This window comes from Gamsiella multidivaricata, assembly GCF_025024155.1.
Source record: "Gamsiella multidivaricata strain RSA 2152 chromosome Unknown BC939scaffold_57, whole genome shotgun sequence".
NCBI lineage: Eukaryota > Fungi > Mortierellomycota > Mortierellomycetes > Mortierellales > Mortierellaceae > Gamsiella > Gamsiella multidivaricata.
This window is the reverse complement of record NW_026251765.1, coordinates 105679-122947: the sequence shown is the minus strand read 5'-3', so window position 1 is coordinate 122947 and position 17269 is coordinate 105679. Positions and strand designations below refer to the sequence as shown.

Sequence of the window (17269 nt, the reverse complement as noted above, 5' to 3'; positions counted from 1 at the left end):
AAGAGGAGGTGACGCAGGGACCATTGTCGGCACGACGCCACTATTGCTTTCTAAGTGTCTTTTTACTTTAGAGTTGTTCTTGAAGACAACAACAACAATAATAAAAATTCCTGTCCCGCGTATGGCTCCTTTCTCTGTGGCATATCGCAGTTGTCAGCACAATTACAATCGGCACTTTTTTTCTGTTTGGATGGGGCTAGTAGAGACCGGGAGTTCTACTGCCTCCGGTGGCCAAGTGCCTGGCCTGGTACTATCTCGGCATTCAATTGATTCATCCGACCCATATCTCCTTCCTTCCTTTCTTCCCTTGCTCCTCTTCTCTCTTTCTCATTCACCCATTCCTCATTCATCAACAGCCAGCCTCTGCTCATCACCATGGCGTCGCTTGCTCAGTCTCTCCTCCAGTCGCCTCAGGACTTCTTCATCGACGTGGCCAGAACCGTGGGTGTCTACACGGCCCCTTATCTCGACCCCGTCGAGGATGCGCTCGCGGCACAGATGGAGAAGTACTTTCCCACGGCGGTTCACCACTTCCGTGGCTTCCTCGTCGCGGCCGAATCCCCCTTGGCCCGCGAATTGCCCCTGATGAACCCCTTCCACGTTCTTCTGATCGCGATCGGCTACTTGGTTACCGTCTTTGTGGGCATGCAGATCATGAAGAACTTTAATCGCTTCGAGGTCAAGACCTTCTCACTACTCCACAACTTCTGCTTGGTCTCGATCAGTGCCTACATGTGCGGTGGTGTCCTCTACGAGGCCTACCGTGGCAACTACGGACTGTTTGAGAACATGGCCGATCATTCTGCCAAGGGATTGCCAGTAAGTTTTTTTTTTTTGGAATGCTTATTTCCGTTAAACATTTTTCTTTCGCATCTTTATGGGAGTAGCATTGTAGAGGGAAAAGAGGGGGTGTGTATTCCTGATACATGGGCAGAACGAGTCATTGAAGGCGTTCAATTGCACGAGAGCACGAGAGAGAAGACAATCTTTCAGGAACAGGAATGTTTACTTTGAGAATCTCGATCAACAGCCAGCCCCCCTCCGGAGATAGGCCAGGGCGCTTTTAAAATAACAAAGACTTGTGTTTGACACTGGACGCCGCGGAGAAAGAATATGTTAGCACCCCAGGGGACTACTGTCGGCGGACCAAAGCAAACGAACGTACCAACCAACCAGCTCAACCCAACCAACCAACCAAGTGTCGCCAACACGCTCCAGCAGTGCATTGGCACCTGAAGAACAGCGAAGGAACGGCATGTTGTATTTTGTATGAGGGAGATGCTTCCAGCCTACATTGTTTTGTTACATCTGAAGATAAGAAGAGAGAGAGAGAGAAAAAATTTTGTGTCCCCATGTATTCTTTTCCGCTGCCTTTGCATGAGGAAAAAAGAGAGTTGCCTGCCTGTCGCGTAGCATGAGGCTGTCTATGGACAGGAACAGGGACAGGGGCATGAATCTATGTGACATGGGCTGGCTTTTCTCCCAAACGCTGCTGTGCTTAAAAAATCAACCATGTCTGCGATCTGCAACCACGCTTATGCCCACGGTCTTACTGACGGGACCCATCGATTTCTTCGGTACGTTTTAATCTATAGATGGCCAAGATGATCTGGTTGTTCTACTTCTCCAAGATTATGGAGTTTGTTGACACAATGATCATGGTCCTCAAGAAGAACAACCGCCAGATCTCATTCCTGCACGTCTACCACCACTGCTCCATCTTCACCATCTGGTGGTTGGTCACTTTTGTCGCACCCAACGGCGAAGGTAAATAATGCCATGCTACGCCATGCTGTTCTTCTCTGATATACTCACTCCGGGGCCCTTCCACGTTCCTTCTAACTCGCCTTTCTGTATTGTACTATGTCTCTTAGCCTACTTCTCTGCTGCCTTGAACTCATTCATCCATGTCATCATGTATGGCTACTACTTCCTGTCGGCCCTCGGCTTCAAGCAGGTGTCGTTCATCAAGTTCTACATTACGCGCTCGCAAATGACCCAGTTCTGTATGATGTCGATCCAGTCATCCTGGGACATGTATGCCATGAAGGTCTTGGGCCGCCCCGGATACCCCTTCTTCATCACTGCTCTCCTCTGGTTCTACATGTGGACCATGCTCGGCCTCTTCTACAACTTTTACAGGAAGAACGCAAAGCAGGCCAAGCAGGCCAAGGCCGATGCCGCTGCCAAGGAGAAGGCGAAAAAGTTAGAGTAAGACATGATGGACTGGGTTTGTCCAACGCTCTAGAGCCTGCGTCTCTAATGAGATGCGGGAACGCGTCGAGGAGACGGAATAAATCATACATATTCAAAACAAAAAACAAAACAAAACGAAATGGTGGCAACAATAACGTGAAGTATTTATTATCGGGGAAATGGGAATGAAACTGCTATATTCAAAGATAAAGATGTATGTACAAAATTAGTATGTGTAGACAAAATCCAACCGATCATCGCCCACGTCCTTGGTTGTCTCGTCATAATGCTTCCAGTCCTCTGCAGTCCAGTTCTTGGTGGTCTGGGCACGTTTCGCGTTGATGCGCTTGAGATGGAATCTTTGAAAGATGAACAGGGAGATGGTGATAGCAAGGGAACCAAATAAGACCCACATTCCTGTGATGAAGCGAGGGGCATCCTTCGCACGAAAGATGTTGGTGCCTGCGATGGCAGTGATGTTGACAGAAATAATATACATGGCCAGAGCGATCGTGCGCTTCCCTACTGGCGCGGTGTTACCGGCGATCCATGCAGCCTGTTCGAAGAAAGGAGGAGGAGCAAAGAAATAATAAATATGATGCCTTTTGTAAATATTAGACCTCAGATAGCGCCACAGTTCATTTTGACATACGTTAACAGGATGCCAGCAGGTTTGGGCCCCCATGGTAAAGATCAGGCAAATGTACAGACTGTACTTGCTTGCGCCGATTGGCAAGAGTGCCAAGGCCGCGACACAGACCGCGTAGTACAATGTCGCTGCTGCACCATGGAACGCACGCTCATTGAATCGATCGGACGAGTACGAGACCGTGGACATAATGATCAAGCTGAGGAGGTAGCCAGGGATAATCATCAAGTTGGACCTCAAGGCATTGAACCCCAGCATCTTAAGGATCAGGGGCGCGAATCCGCTAATGGGAGTTGAGGGTAACAGGCCAAAGAACCCGATCAGGATATTAGGCCAGACCTTGGGCGAAGTCACTGCACGCCATACGTCCTCCTTGGGGACAACTTTCGCGGCAGAATCAGCCTTAGAGGGGTCATCTCGAATCAGTCGTGTCACTGCAATGAGTTCCTGGCGCTCGGTCAGATATCCGGAGAAGCGAAGGTAGCCCTTCGTGGCCGTGGGGCCCTCAGGCAAGATGAAGAAGGACAACGCTCCGACGACCGTAGTGGCAAGTCCCTCGATCAGGAAGAGCCATTTCCAGCCGGCCAATCCAGCAATGCCTCGCATCTGGAGGACGAAATATGATAGTACACCGGCACAAGAGTTAGCAATCGAGAGAGTGGACCAAAAGACGGACAGTCGTAGAGCCATCTCCTCGCGCTTGTAGTAAGTAGTCAAGTAGATGGCAATGCCAGGGATGTATCCGGCCTCAAAAAGTCCGACGAGAGCGCGGCAAATCAAGAACGAGACCCTGTCCTGGAGGAAGACTTGAGAGGCTGTGGCGAGGCCCCAGAAGAACATAAGGAACGGAATCCAGCGGTGGGGGCCGATGCGGCGAATGACCATGTTGGAGGGAATCTCGAAGATGCAGAAAAAGAGGATGAAGACTGTGGTCCCAAGGGTAATGGTGTTGAGGTCGATGTTCAGATCGAACATCAAGTTGTCTGTCAAGGCATTGGACATGTTTCCACGGTCCAATTGAAGGAAGAAGACTGGGAATAGCACACAGAGAGATAGAGATATCTTATGTTAGAAAGTGCATGCCAAGTCTTGTCCAACGACAATTAAGATGCATAGGATGTACTTACACATCACACCAATCCAAGAGAGCACTCTCAAGTCGAATATTCGAACGAGTCTCTTCTCTTCCTCGGCAGTCCACGTTAGGCCATGGTCGTAGTAGGCGTTCTTCTCACCCAGGGCACGCAGTTTCGCATCTGGGGAATCGGGAGCGGTAAGCGTGGATGCGACACTAGCGCTGCCACCCTTTGTCTCGGCATGGTGCTTGGATTCCAGGTCGTAAACCTCTTCCTTCTCTGTCATGATTGGGAATATGCTGTGGTAATAGGTGATAGTAGAGTTATGAAGAGGCGAAGTATTGGCCGAGATTGAAAGTATGGATGCGAGAAAGAGTGAGCGATGGAGTTGAGTGGTGGAGCAGAGTCGAATCTCAACTGCTTTATGAAGGGCTGCTGCTATGGGTCCTTTTTATACTCGCTTTTGGAATACAAAGGTTCTTGTGTCAATACGGTCTGCACCGTCGCTACACTGGACACGCGTGAGGAGAAAAACGTTGCCGGAGAAAGATCGCTTGGTGAGATTGCTTGTTTTTGTTGTGATCGATTCAAGGCCTGACGCCCCACATGTCTGGTCGAGTAATATGGCGACTTGGGACTCTGCGATGAGTGTACGACGGAGCATGAGCAAGTTGAAAACGCTGCTTTCTACTATCGAAAAGCTTAAAGGATACACCCTCCTCTTGCGCCATCGCACTAATGTCATTGCGCCGTGCAGATGTCAACCCCTGGCCACAAACGTCAATCTGGCGTGCGAAGAAAGAGAGCGAAGACGCGGCCGCGATAATAGCCCCTGCAGGGAGCGCTGGTTATAGAATTCATACTATGGCCCACGGAACCTTTTAAGGTTTACGCGCTCTATGCAACCATTCTCGAAAATGTTGCCATTCTGACCAAAATACGCGTCTTTGCCTATGCAGGAGTTGTCGCCATCTACACTGATGATTGTCAACTGCGAGTAGAAGGGAAGATTATTTCAATGTAGAACACATGGCTGTATCTTGAGGAATGCCGAACGCATGGCGGTGGTAGCGTTTTGCGGCCATTCCTTGCTGGCCCTGAGCTGTTCAGACGGAGATACAATGGTGTCTGCTGCAGCCTTGCTAACTCTACTGTAGCGTAACTATCAAAGGCGTCAAGTATGCATGTGCCTCCACGCATTTGTTGATGTCAAATAGTATCACTAAGTTCAGGAACACCCTTTTCATTTGCCCTGCAGCTCGGGCTAAGCAGCTTCCGTGTGGAATACCTAGCCACGATCTAGAACTCTGAGCATTTTCGCTTGCGTGGTTTAAACCGCTTGAAGGACGACTCTTTACTGGTAGAATGACTTGCCTTTGCCAGTGCGATCCGTGCAATATGTGGAGCCAGTAGATGGAATGCAGCTTTTGTGAGGTTTATTCGCCATTGTGTTTCCTAAACCGGTACTTGTTTCCTTGTTCTTCCAGCTGGGACGAAAGAGAGTGCAGAATTTTAAACTGAATGAGCAACCCATCTAGGCCATGTCGCCATTCACTGCCGGAACTTTGTATCGGCCCTCCCTAGCGCTGCAGCGTACAGGCATACAAAGCATATCGATCATCACCCTCAACCTATTGTTTCCGTCTGACATATCATCCCATCCAGCCATCCATGTCGCGTTTTTCTAATATCGTTTGTCTAGACTACCCCTTCGCGACATTTTTTTTTTTCATGAAGTCGCGTCTCACTAACTCATATATGCTCACCGGCCATGACAAAGGGATCTCAGATCATTAAAATCAAGTCGTCAACAAGACATTTCTAGGCTAACTCGGTCTACAGCACAACTAACACCCCGACAAGTCAATACACGTAAAAATATCACCCACCGTTTCTGACCACGTCATCCTCTCTGCAACAGAGCAAGATGACATTCTCAGTGGCCGCAAAGTTCATGCAACCCGTGTCGCTGGCAAAGGTGCCGATCGCGAAAAGAAGGCCCTCTTCGCGAGTGTGACTAGACGCATCGATTACTCACACAAGATTAGAACCGAGCTGTGAGGCATCAAGCTGTCCCAGTTGACTGAACAGCAGAGTGAGGAGCTTGCTGCTTTCATTGCCGAGCGCGGCGTGGTCTTTTTCCGCGACCAGGATCACTTGGACAGCGAGCAACATGCCAAGCTAGGCGCGCGTTGGAGGATAATTCAACAAAAAGCCATGTTTATTTCTCCAGAATAATATCTCTGATTCTGACTATCTTTTTCGTATGTCCACAAAAATTGCTCGATGCCAACAAAAAAGAGACTGCAGAATCAGAACATTCGAGTCCAGGAAACAGGAGGGCATCTTCGAGAGCCCAAGGATACTACCGATATGAAAAAAAACCCCCTCTGCGCCGTTTAGACCCTTACATATCCACCCTCTCGCTCTTCATGGCCATGAGAATCCCGAACTCATCGTTTTGGACTCTCGATTAAGGTAACGACAGACCAGTTTCCGCTATTGTGTTTCTTCCTTGACTATACAAATGAGCATTGTATACTGACCACGTATTCTTTCATCGCGTTGATAACCCTCCCGGACGTTACAACACAAACGGCTCTTGGCACTCAGATTGCTCTTTTGAACCAGCTCCCGCTTCCTTCTCAATTCTGAAAATTGACGAGATCCCCAAGGCGGGCGGAGACACTGTTTGGTCCAATGGCTACCAGGTGTATGACGATCTCTCTTAGCCCGCAAGACGCTTCTGAGGGTTTAGCAGTTACCCACCTCGGGCATTTTCCGCGTCTTCCAAGCCAACACTGGCCGCAAGACCTTCGGCAAGCTGAATGACTCCGAGCATCCTATTATCCGTGCAGATCCAGTGGCCGTCTGGAAGTCTGTATACACCAACTCGGTCTTTACGCGGGAGATCAATGGCGTGTCAGCATCCGAGTCTAAAGGGATCCTTGAGTATCTGAACGATTTAGTATCGAGGCGACTGGATCTTTCGCCGCAGATTGAGGGTCACTGTCTGGGGCGAGAAGCCGTAATATGGTCATGAGAGTGGTACCTAGGCTCCAACGTGGGAGGCAACTGCCAAGGCAATTGTTGCAAAGCAAGAGGCAGCAGAAGCAGCAGCGGTTAATAAACTAGTTATCTTGCAACGCGTCACGGGGTTCAGTTGGTTCTATTTCTGCTTTTTGTTTCTCTTGGCTGAGCATCGTTCCAACTCTGTTCAGCTTCATCTCGTTTGCTTGTTTAGGACAACAACATCACATCAACACCGACACACACAGGAAGAGGACAATCAGCTATGAGCAACAACCACAACAACCACAACAGCCTGGTCGAGCCAGATGACTTTTTGTCGCCGGCGGCACCCAGCTACGTCGAGGCCACTTCATACTCTGACACGTACGACAATCCTTTCGAGACCAACATTCCCCAGCGCATTAACTCGCCATCCATCGAACCAGACGATGTACCTCTTCCTGGACAAAAGCCTCTTAGCCCTGTCAAGAGTTCCCTGCCAAAAGTCTCTGGAAACATTGGGTCGAGCAGCACCAGTAGCATCAGCGGCAACATCGGCAGTAGCTCTGGCCTTGGCGTCGGTCAAGCAATGATGGGCAATGGCATCGATACCCTCGACGAGCCCGTCTCAGAGACCCTTGTACGTTCAGCGATATATGGGTCTTCATCGTTCACAGGATATCTTGTTTTGAGCCGCTGTAGATGGGAAGCAGTCTATTTTTTTTTTTTTTTTTTGCCGAAACGTGGAACGCTCACAGTTCATTACCTCCATGTTGGCATATCATTCCATATAGCTCCGCGATCTTCGTAACGTTGGAGCGAAGCTACAACAAGTGTTATACCCCAAGGGACGCAAGGATATTCTCAAGGATTGTATGTTCGCCTTGTAATGGTTATTCAGGACGTCTTCACACCTTTGGATGCCTGAATCAATGATGAAGCTAACAGTTTGATCATGCCCACTATCGCAGGGGATCTTTGGGGCCCTCTTCTGATGTGTCTGACATTGTCGATGTATGTCTCCCTCGTTCCATTGTGTTGCGGCGTCCTCTTTCTATGCCCCAATTGACCTGCGTCTAATGTATCTCATGTTTGTCATTGGTACTTATAGTGTTTTGAGTATGAGAGCGCAACCGGCTCAAAAGATTACCGTCTTCACCTGGATCTTCATCATCGTCTGGCTGGGATCTGCAGTCGTCACAGTGAACGCTAAGCTTCTCGGAGGAAGAGTGTATGTCTTTTCGCTATATTGGAAACGCATCGGTTGCTGCAGAGGCGATACTATGCAAACGAATGCTGATTTTTCTCAATATCTCGCTCTATACTTTTTAGGTCGTTCTTCCAAAGCGTCTGTGTGATTGGATACTGTTTGTTCCCACTGGTGCTTGTCAGCGTGGTCTCGATAGTCGTGTCTAGCATTTACATCAGGTTGCCGTTATGCGGAGTTGCCTTTGCCTGGGCCTCATGGGCCTCTCTCGGATTTCTGTCGGACTCTAATCTGGCCAACCGACGAGCCCTCGGTGTCTATCCATTATTCTTGTTCTACTTTATCATTGCCTGGATGATTCTTATTTCATAATGACCCCAGGGAGCAGGACCTCAGAATCGGGATGAGCGCGATTCGCGATACGTATGGCAAGCAAGATAATCATAGCATATTTCAGAACATAGTGAGAATGAATTTTTCTCTTCCGACTTGTTTTTTTGCTTCGACATCGAAATGACAAAGAATAAAACAAAAAATACAGAGGATTGTATTCTTTAGAAACACTATGAAGACATCTTTTGGATAACATTGGCAACCAGCTCAGGGAAGTCGCGATCGTTAATGAAATGGCCTCGACCTGGGAGTTCAATGTAGTCGACTCCGGCAATTTTACTTGCCACGTCGCGCTGCTCGTCGATAGGAACCAGATGGTCACTTGGGCTTGCTGTAAAGCCGCAGAAGCACATGTAACAGCTGTCAGCGTTCATCACCATCATGACAATGGCATCTTGTGCGAATACGTTCTTATCATCTTCACATACAGAACTGTGTGATCCAGCTCGCGTTCGCAGAAATGGCGTCCCAGTTCCAAGGGCGGTTGAAATATCCAGATTCTCTCTATTCAAAGGTATTATTCAGCATGCTGCCGCATTCCTTGCGGGTCCAATCAAATTTAGTTCACACCGTAGAGACATACCTCTGTGACATCTCCAAGATCAGAGTGATACGCACTCACAAGAACAACGCCTTTGACCTTCCTGGTCTCAATGTACCTCATGATGGCGGCAGCTCCAGTGCTGTGACCGATAACGACATCCTCCTCATTGATTTCGATGTTATCCTCCATAAACTTGGTCCAAATTTCCTCGTGTGCGTCGTAGGGGTCTGGGAATGTCTTCAAGACTCCTTGTCCGGGAAACAGCAGCTGGCCCGTCTTAGGATCCTTAGCCGCAGCGAGCGTGTCGATGACAGAGGGATACCACATAGAGGCCTCGACGCGGTCATTTCCGTTTCCTGGTATGAGAATGATGCGGGACATGCTTGTTTGTTGGAATGGGCGTATAACGGGGATAGTGCTTGTGCAGACGAGAAGATGGAGAACGCGTCGCGATTTCAGAAGCAAGTGGACGGTGTGTGCACCCTTAAGGGTATACCTGGAAAAGTCACTGCAAAACAGCTCTCCAGTGATCTTCATCGGTACCTTTCCTCATTGCCTTCCCTTCTGTCTTCCCTGTCCTCTTCCCTCCCCAAAAAACATTCGCACTCTCGACAACCAGGGAATCGGAATCGGACACGGGGCACACCTCGGCTTTCCTGTCTACGTTTTTTTCCTTTTTTTTCTTTCATCGCGAGTAATCTGGGTCCTTGCTACGACCAAGAGCCACACGCGCCAACAAAAACCTCCTGCGGACGAACGATCTCTTCCTCGTGCCAATACGTGTCATGGAACAGCAGTGGACGCCGGCCTTCGGGGAACTTTCCAGCAAACTACAGATCGCCTTGCGGTCGGACTCGCGCGACTACGTCTACGAGGTCTTGCGTGAAATAGAGTCCAAAAAGCAATCCATCTACGCGGTCTTGGAAACACCTGCGCCAAATGCTACCCACAGAGCCCAGCTGAAGCTTGGTAGGATTGCCGCGGCCAAGTGCTTGTCCAATCTATATTGACTTTGACTTAAAAGCAGTCGGACGTGTCTACTAACCTCTACGTCTTACTCTAAACCGGCTGATGTTCTTCATGATAGGATCTCCTGTGATCGATGGCAAGATCAACACGGTCAACGAGCAGTTCATCTCGGAAGCGATTCTCCTCTCGGACCACTTGGAAATTGACGAATATGTCGCCTCCTCATTACTCCGCTACGGCCTCGAATTGCAAGCCAAGTACGATAGAACCCCGGTTCAGACAGCCATCATCTTGTTCCACAGAGAGAGAATCGCTCTGATTCAGGTCATCAACGCCATCTTGGATACCTCCAGCACATTTGATTCACCAACAGAGTTCAGCAGCGCAATAGTGCCTTTCAGGAACGACCTTCTGGATCCAGCCAAGGGCAATCTTGCGAGTAAGGCGTTGAAGCTGATCGAAGGCTTGGAGAAGAAGGCGACGGCTATTAAGAATGCTATGACCGAGACATCTACGCTGGTCGCGCAGCTGGGTATGTCGATCAACGAAAAGCGCCTCGAATACATTAGACAGGAACGCGCTCTCCTCGCCACAGCCCTCTTCGACATTGCCTTTTGCCATGAACTCTCCAGTACAGTCCTGAAAGCGATTATCGTCAGTCTAAAGCAAACCAACCTCTCTGATCCTATCGCCACGTATCTTACCGTCACTGTTATGGCAGCGCTTGAAGTCTCTGGAGAGCACATGCGGATCCGTGGAAAGGCTGACGACGAATTCCCCGACTACATGACCCACGACTCTTTCACGTCAGAATACGCACAACTGATCAGCAACTCTGCTTGGGCAGTTCCCGCCATCAAGGGAGCAGTCCTCCTTCAGCTCATCCTTTGCATCGGGAACGTGCAGAATTATCGCAGTAGCGATTTATCAGAGGATGAGTTGCAAACTGTGGCCGAGAGCGCTGTTGCGTCGGATACCTTTCAATTCATTGTCAACTATATCCTCGGTTTCAAGTCGCAGACCATCGCTAATGGAGATCAGATCGAGGCTCCTTTCGATATTCCTAGAGCATCGCTCGGCATTGTCGACCAGAACGCGGATGGATTCGACACAACTGTCGGAAAGCCGGTCATTGTTGAGCTGGATACTTGCATGAAGGACGGAATTCTCGCTCTTCTCGAGTTGACCGTTCGGGACTTTGTCATCACCATGCTGCCTCTGCTCAGGAAGATCAAGCACAAGGAGGAAGATGTCACTGCCCATCAATCTTCAATCAGGCAATCACAGATGCAGGTAGCCGCAGCAGCACCCCGGAACGATCTCAGCGCGTTGTTCACGATGATTGCTCTAATTTACAAGGATCGTCCTGAGGCAGGGATTCGCTTCTGGCCCAACAACGACGACCGACTCTATCGATTTCTCAAGTGGGGTGCCGATTGTAAGAACACTGCGCGTTCGTTCTTCGATATGCTGGGATCACTCGCCACCGGAACTCAATGCGCTCATCATGCTTATGAGTTTCTGAAAAGTAATGGCGGCCGCTATGGTACACAAAGTTCAGCAATCCCCAACACTCTATGCTCCTGGGGAAAGTTGTTCGAGGCGATCGACTTCTACACCAAGCGACTGAATGCGGACTTCTCTGCAGGAGGGCAGATTGAAAAGATTCGGCCTGAGGAAGAGGCTCTGCTGAAGTCGTTCCTGCACCTCTTGAGCGTCGTGGCACAGTACTCTGCTGTTGCCCGCACAGCCATGAATGACTCAAAACAGTACCAGGTTATCCATCTTCTGTTCCATTTTTTCATCTGCCCTATCTCTGTTGACTTGAAGGCCAGTATCCTGGACGCCATCGCCGCTTTCGCTACACCTTCGGCACTCGGAAGCGACACTGCTACTCTTGTTTGGGATTATATGGAACAAGCAAGGATCTTACCCAAGTCCTACGCCGCTCCACCACCGGATCAGGTTGTGCCTGCAGGAGACAAGGCACCAGTCCCTGCCGCCTCACCTCGTCAGGAACATGAAAACCTGGACTCCGGGATCGGCTACGACATTGAGGAGATCGAAACCGCCAACAAGACATTCCCCGAAACAGTCGCCTTCATTCGCCTTTTGAGTAGCTTGGTTCAGGTGCCCTTAAACCCAGAGGAGATCCTTGCAGGAAGCTCCCTAGCAATTCTACCCAAATTCGGAACCGGCCATCGCCAACCCGGAATCATTCCCTATGTGCGGTTCGTCCTGGATATGATCTTTGTGAAGGCCCTCGACCGCACCTATCGTGTTGCCAACGAAAAGTGGAAAGTGGTTGATGCATGTCTCAACCTTGTGGAGCGGTGTCTGTTGTCGTTCAACATTAGCCCTTTCACCCTCGGTAGCGCGCTCAAGAAGGACCAGGATCACACCGCCATCGAGGCTCAAAAGAACAGTGCTCTTCGCGCCACTCTTCATCCAGCGTTTGAGATCTTGACACGACTTTTGTCTGGTGGAGATGTTTTGAGCGAGATCTTCCGCATCATGGGCACTGGAGTTGACGTCCTTAACAAGGATGACCAGACGACACCTCACCTCAAGTCCTCTATCGCCAGGTGCTTCAGGATTGTAACTAAGACTATGCAGCTTCAGGATCTCTTCATGGAGTACATTGTTCAGATCTTGTTGACAACCACCGGTCAAAACTCTGTCTTGTCCTCGCTGGCGCCAATGGAGCAGCATTTGAGCTTTAGCAACGCCACCATCGTCGACATTGCCTGCTACATTAACTGCGAAGTTAGCCTTGAGATTTGCTCATTGTCGATCGAGATCCTGGATCGACTCTCGGCCTCGCCCCTGTTCACAAACGGAGAAAGCCAGGGAGGCGTAATCATCAACCGGTTGGTTCGTCTTTTGGAGTCATCGTCTCGCTCGAATCAGATTCGCTATGGTTTTGTGCAGAAACTGGAGGACGAGGACGATGAGCAGACAGTTGAGTTTGGAGCGCAGCAGATCGACAATTCTATGGCTCTTGACGGATCAGAGCCCCAGAAGGCCGTCCAGAAAGGGGCTACTCTTGTAGCACCCGCTATCACTACATCTACGATCCGACTCCAGATCATGCGACTCTTGCTCGACAACCTGGACGAATCTCGCAGTCCACCCTCGATCGCCCATTTTCTGCTCGGCTACCCCACATCAACAAAGATCAATAGCCCCGAAGACTTGGATGCGCTTTCAAACCTTACCGCTGTTACCGCACTGCATGTCATACTGGACTTGCTGCGACGTGGAATGGACGGTCAAGACGTGGACTATAGCATGTCGACGTCCATTCCCCTATATATCACCCATCCTCGTCTCGCAGAAAAATGTCAGGAGCTAATCTACCGACTTTGTTCCGAGCCAGAGACAACTTCACCAACCATCCGCTTCCTCCGTACAAGGGAGGCCTTCTTCTACAGACAGCTGCGGGCACTTCCAATTAGATTCGAGGATGGACTTGAAGGGTCACATGGTGTCCTTACGCGAGTGGATGGTTCGCAACTCAGAGCTGATTTCTTCAGCCTGCTCGCTCAACTCAACCATCGTTCATGGGTTATGCGTACATCGGCCCTAGAGTTGCGCATCGCTTGCGACACGAACCAGCGCCGAGAGGCAGTTAGCTTACTCTCCCTCCTCTACAACAACACGGACATTTCACGCGGAACAGACGAGGACGACTTCATGTATTCGATTACCAGGTCTCGCAACGGCAACTTGGTTCAGCCACGCATGAAGATTTTGGAACTCCTGGACTCCTTCGATTTTTCATGGGAAGACGAGCTGAAAGTCAGGACCGTGGAGCGCTATTACTTCCCTGATGTCACCGAGGATTTGTGTCTGCAAAAGGACGAGTATGGAGTTGAGTTGTATGATGTGCGCCAGGTTTTCTCTCTTCTCTTGGCTCGCAAGTCGCAACTCGATAGCGAAAACGTGATTTCGGGGCCTGCGCATAAGGCTGCCGCACACGCAGAGATGATTGCCGTCGTTGAGCAATGCTTGGCCAGAAATCATGTCAGGAACCTGGAGGCTGGAAGGAGAACCGCGTTTGAGTCATGGCGCGAGTTGGTTGAGATCACCCTTGGTCCTGGTTTCGATCTTTTAAAGGTCGAGCAGCGCGAGACGATACTCTACGACGTCCTGGATGCCATTCTTGCTAAGCTACAGAACGATTGCCCGGCGGATATCACAACTATCCTGGGCAAGGTTGCTCTTGCGGTCCTTCAGCGTCTTCGTGCAGATCACTTCCGTCAGTTTATTTTCCAGGCGACATCGACAGACCCCAGTGAGATCGACGCCCGCCTTCCCGCCGAGCGCCTTCATCGTGTAGCGAGAAACATCATTGCATGCATCCTTCGTCCGGGCACCTCTCAGTCTCGGTGCAACCTGTACTCGACCCTGGTCAACTACTTTCAATACACGCGCTCAGAAGGAGAAACCCACAAGAGCACGAAGACACCACGAGTCTACGCCGCTGACGGGCAACGCTTAAGCAGTAGACAGAGCAAGGACGGCAATAATGTGAGGGATGCGCTTGAGCTCGGAAATCAAGTCTTGGTGTCGGATGCAGGTGAGCGTCTACTGGAGATCATTTGCAGAGACGCGTCGGATGTGGACCAGGTCTGCAAGATTGCTGCCTTTACGCTCTTGAACACGCTCTATGGCCTGTATGAGAAAGAGGTGACCAACAGGGTTCTTGTGCATATGGTACAGCGCAATTATCTGAAGCACTTTATCGACATCATGGCGCGTGAGGATTTGGAGCTGCAGGCAAGCGTTAAGGGACGAGTGAGCAGAATGCCGTTCGTGAGCGAGACGAGAATGACCTTGTTCTTGCGTATCGCACAACGCAGAGATGGTGCGGAACAATTGCTCGAGTATGGCTTCTTCGACATTCTGACCAGCTCCTCCACAGTGATCGACATGCGATCGGATTTGAACTCGAACGGTAAGATAATGTTTGCGGTGACTTTGAACAAGGTTTGCAGCAACAAAAAAAGGTGTACCTTACATTGGCTCCTATCTCTATTTTATCACAGATTTCGGTCCATTCGAGCAGACAGAGAGCAACCGCTACCACAATATCGTGTATCCAATACTTCAAGTCGCTGTCGCCATTTTGACTAACCTTGGCCGCAACCACCGTACTGCTACCAGCAAGGTACTTTAATCGCTCTTCCATATTATCTATGGGATTCCTCTCTTCATGACAATTCAACATGATAGAATTGGCAAGCTTACATGCTCATTGATAATTATTCATGTAGGCGGAACTGTTTGTGACCAGCCACCAAGATACCTTTGCGTCCATCCTCAGAGACAACGAACACCCTACTACTATCAACACTCTTCGTGAGCTTCGTGCTGTCACTGCCTTCCTGAACCAACTAGCAGGCCATATTGTCGCCAAGACGACAGCATCCAGCGTATGCAAGATGGCATCGCCTGCCAATGTAATGTCTCAACCATATGCATCAATGCTTACCCAGCCTTTTTTATTTTTATTTATTTATTTGTATACATACAATTAGTCTACAACATCCGTCTTTGGATCGCTCCACAGCTTGATGTTGGCCTTGATTCCCAAGTACTTTTCGGCCGACCTGTGGGCCCAGTCATTGCAACCAGTCAGCGACGCTGAACTGTACATGGCAAGCGTGATGGCGCCTGCCTTGACCGCTAGAACGGGCACGAGCCTGTTCCAGCGTGACACCAAGAGTTTTGCTCGCGACATTTGCAAGAACCTCTTGTCGTACTGCCAAATCAGCACAGACAGTGTTGATCGTGCTGGTATGTGAACTGAAACATGTTTGTTGCTTGACATAACTTGTAACACTTCCGCAAGGTTATCTCTGACCTGTATCCACTTGTTAATATTTACTTATATTCTTACTGAATAGCACCGAAACCATTGACGCCGCTTTTCACATGGAACATCTCGAATGTGACGAGCCGACATGATTCGGCTACAGTACCGTCATTGGGTACATTGGTCAGCTTTCTGGGCCGCATAGCTAATGAGGTCCAAGAGGCCTTGGTCCGACACCAGACTCAGTCGCTCAAACTGGCCAACATCGAGTCGTTGACGCCCGAGGAAAAGCAGGATATTCTTGACGCATCAGATGAGGACTATCTAGAGGGCCTGGTCGCAATCCAGCGCGACCAACTGGCGGTCCAAGTCTTACAGAAGATGCTGTTGTCGTCGACTCAAGAGGTTCTGTCGTATTTGTGTAAGTGAACACTTGGTATAAAAAGCGTGATGTATTTCAAATTGAGGCACGATCTGATCCATAGTTTCCCATAATCTATAATAGACCTGCTAGAGACGTCGCTGGTTGTGTTCTGGAGACATCTCGAGTACTATCTTGGGCAATATCCTGGCCTACTGGATGGCACAGCGTCACAGTCAGGACTACGCGTGTCAAGGTTTGGACACAGCAGTGAGTCTAATAGCATCAACGGCGCTGGGTCATCCTCCTTTGGCCATGGATCCAACGGTTTTGGCGCATTCACATCCTCGAATGCAGGCTTGAATCAGAGCCAGAGCCAATTGTCTAAGAACTTCAAGCCAACATTGGCAGAGGCACAGGCTTTGAAGCGAGATGCAGGACATGTAATCAAGCCTATGCTGGACAGTATTATGGGACTTGAGCTGACACAGGAGAGGGTCGGATTGGACAATAGCTCCAGGAGCAGTTTCATTGAGCTACTTGTCCATCGCATTCGCGCGCTTGTCGAGCGTAGTTAGATAAAAGTACAAAGTGCATTAAGATACGCGGGGTGAAAATGGACGGCAAAACAAACAGCTATTAAACGCAAATAAAGAAATTTGCTGTAAAACCAGGGCTATGTGATATGATATTAGAGCCAAAAGTCCAAAGGTGCCAAATTTCTGATACAGTTCAACTACTTCAATCGGTCCACAAGGGGTTGGCTAGCCAGTGTACTATGGCAAATGCGAGTCCAAGACTCCTACAGTTGGCACTTAGTGCTGTAGAGCTATCGACAACCTGTTGCAGCTTGTAGCATCTGCATGATGAATCCATACAGCTGTGCTATACACGTACAGTCCGTGTTCGCATCCTCTGAAATTTTTCAGACGATGCGGGCCTCATATGTAATCTTGCATTTTTATTGGTCGAGGCACACATCCCAGGCAGAAAGCGCGGTTGATATCTGTCCCCTTGTGATTTTACGGATGTTGAGGAATG

General features: G+C 49.6%; 5 protein-coding genes across 5 annotated transcripts; 3 read left to right on the top strand and 2 right to left on the bottom strand.

Annotated features, from left to right (window-relative positions):
* The first annotated feature begins 109 nt into the window (after positions 1-109).
* BC939DRAFT_426489 (polyunsaturated fatty acid elongation enzyme) lies at positions 110-2315 on the top strand. The gene is made up of 3 exons (XM_051553174.1): positions 110-819; positions 1596-1767; positions 1875-2315. Exons 1-3 carry the CDS (start codon positions 376-378, stop codon positions 2213-2215), a joined length of 957 nt encoding a protein of 318 aa, XP_051409642.1. The 5' UTR covers positions 110-375; the 3' UTR covers positions 2216-2315.
* A 107-nt stretch (positions 2316-2422) lies between these two features.
* BC939DRAFT_426485 (major facilitator superfamily domain-containing protein) lies at positions 2423-4207 on the bottom strand (the record flags this gene model as incomplete). Its single annotated transcript, XM_051553173.1, has 3 exons — positions 2423-2752; positions 2849-3876; positions 3973-4207. 3 exons carry the CDS (start codon positions 4205-4207, stop codon positions 2423-2425), a joined length of 1593 nt encoding a protein of 530 aa, XP_051409641.1.
* A 2931-nt stretch (positions 4208-7138) lies between these two features.
* BC939DRAFT_459289 (Yip1 domain-containing protein) lies at positions 7139-8686 on the top strand. The gene is made up of 5 exons (XM_051556716.1): positions 7139-7573; positions 7728-7806; positions 7905-7947; positions 8045-8164; positions 8266-8686. Exons 1-5 carry the CDS (start codon positions 7217-7219, stop codon positions 8510-8512), a joined length of 846 nt encoding a protein of 281 aa, XP_051409640.1. The 5' UTR covers positions 7139-7216; the 3' UTR covers positions 8513-8686.
* Positions 8687-9499, bottom strand: BC939DRAFT_459284 (Alpha/Beta hydrolase protein). The gene is made up of 3 exons (XM_051556715.1): positions 9117-9499; positions 8962-9037; positions 8687-8864 (listed from the first exon to the last, which is right to left on the bottom strand). Exons 1-3 carry the CDS (start codon positions 9456-9458, stop codon positions 8704-8706), a joined length of 579 nt encoding a protein of 192 aa, XP_051409639.1. The 5' UTR covers positions 9459-9499; the 3' UTR covers positions 8687-8703.
* A 20-nt stretch (positions 9500-9519) lies between these two features.
* BC939DRAFT_495001 (nucleoporin Nup186/Nup192/Nup205) lies at positions 9520-16916 on the top strand. Its single transcript, XM_051559622.1, has 7 exons — positions 9520-10046; positions 10165-15006; positions 15098-15219; positions 15326-15484; positions 15590-15848; positions 15959-16288; positions 16373-16916. Exons 1-7 carry the CDS (start codon positions 9863-9865, stop codon positions 16804-16806), a joined length of 6330 nt encoding a protein of 2109 aa, XP_051409638.1. The 5' UTR covers positions 9520-9862; the 3' UTR covers positions 16807-16916.
* The last annotated feature ends 353 nt before the right edge of the window (positions 16917-17269 follow it).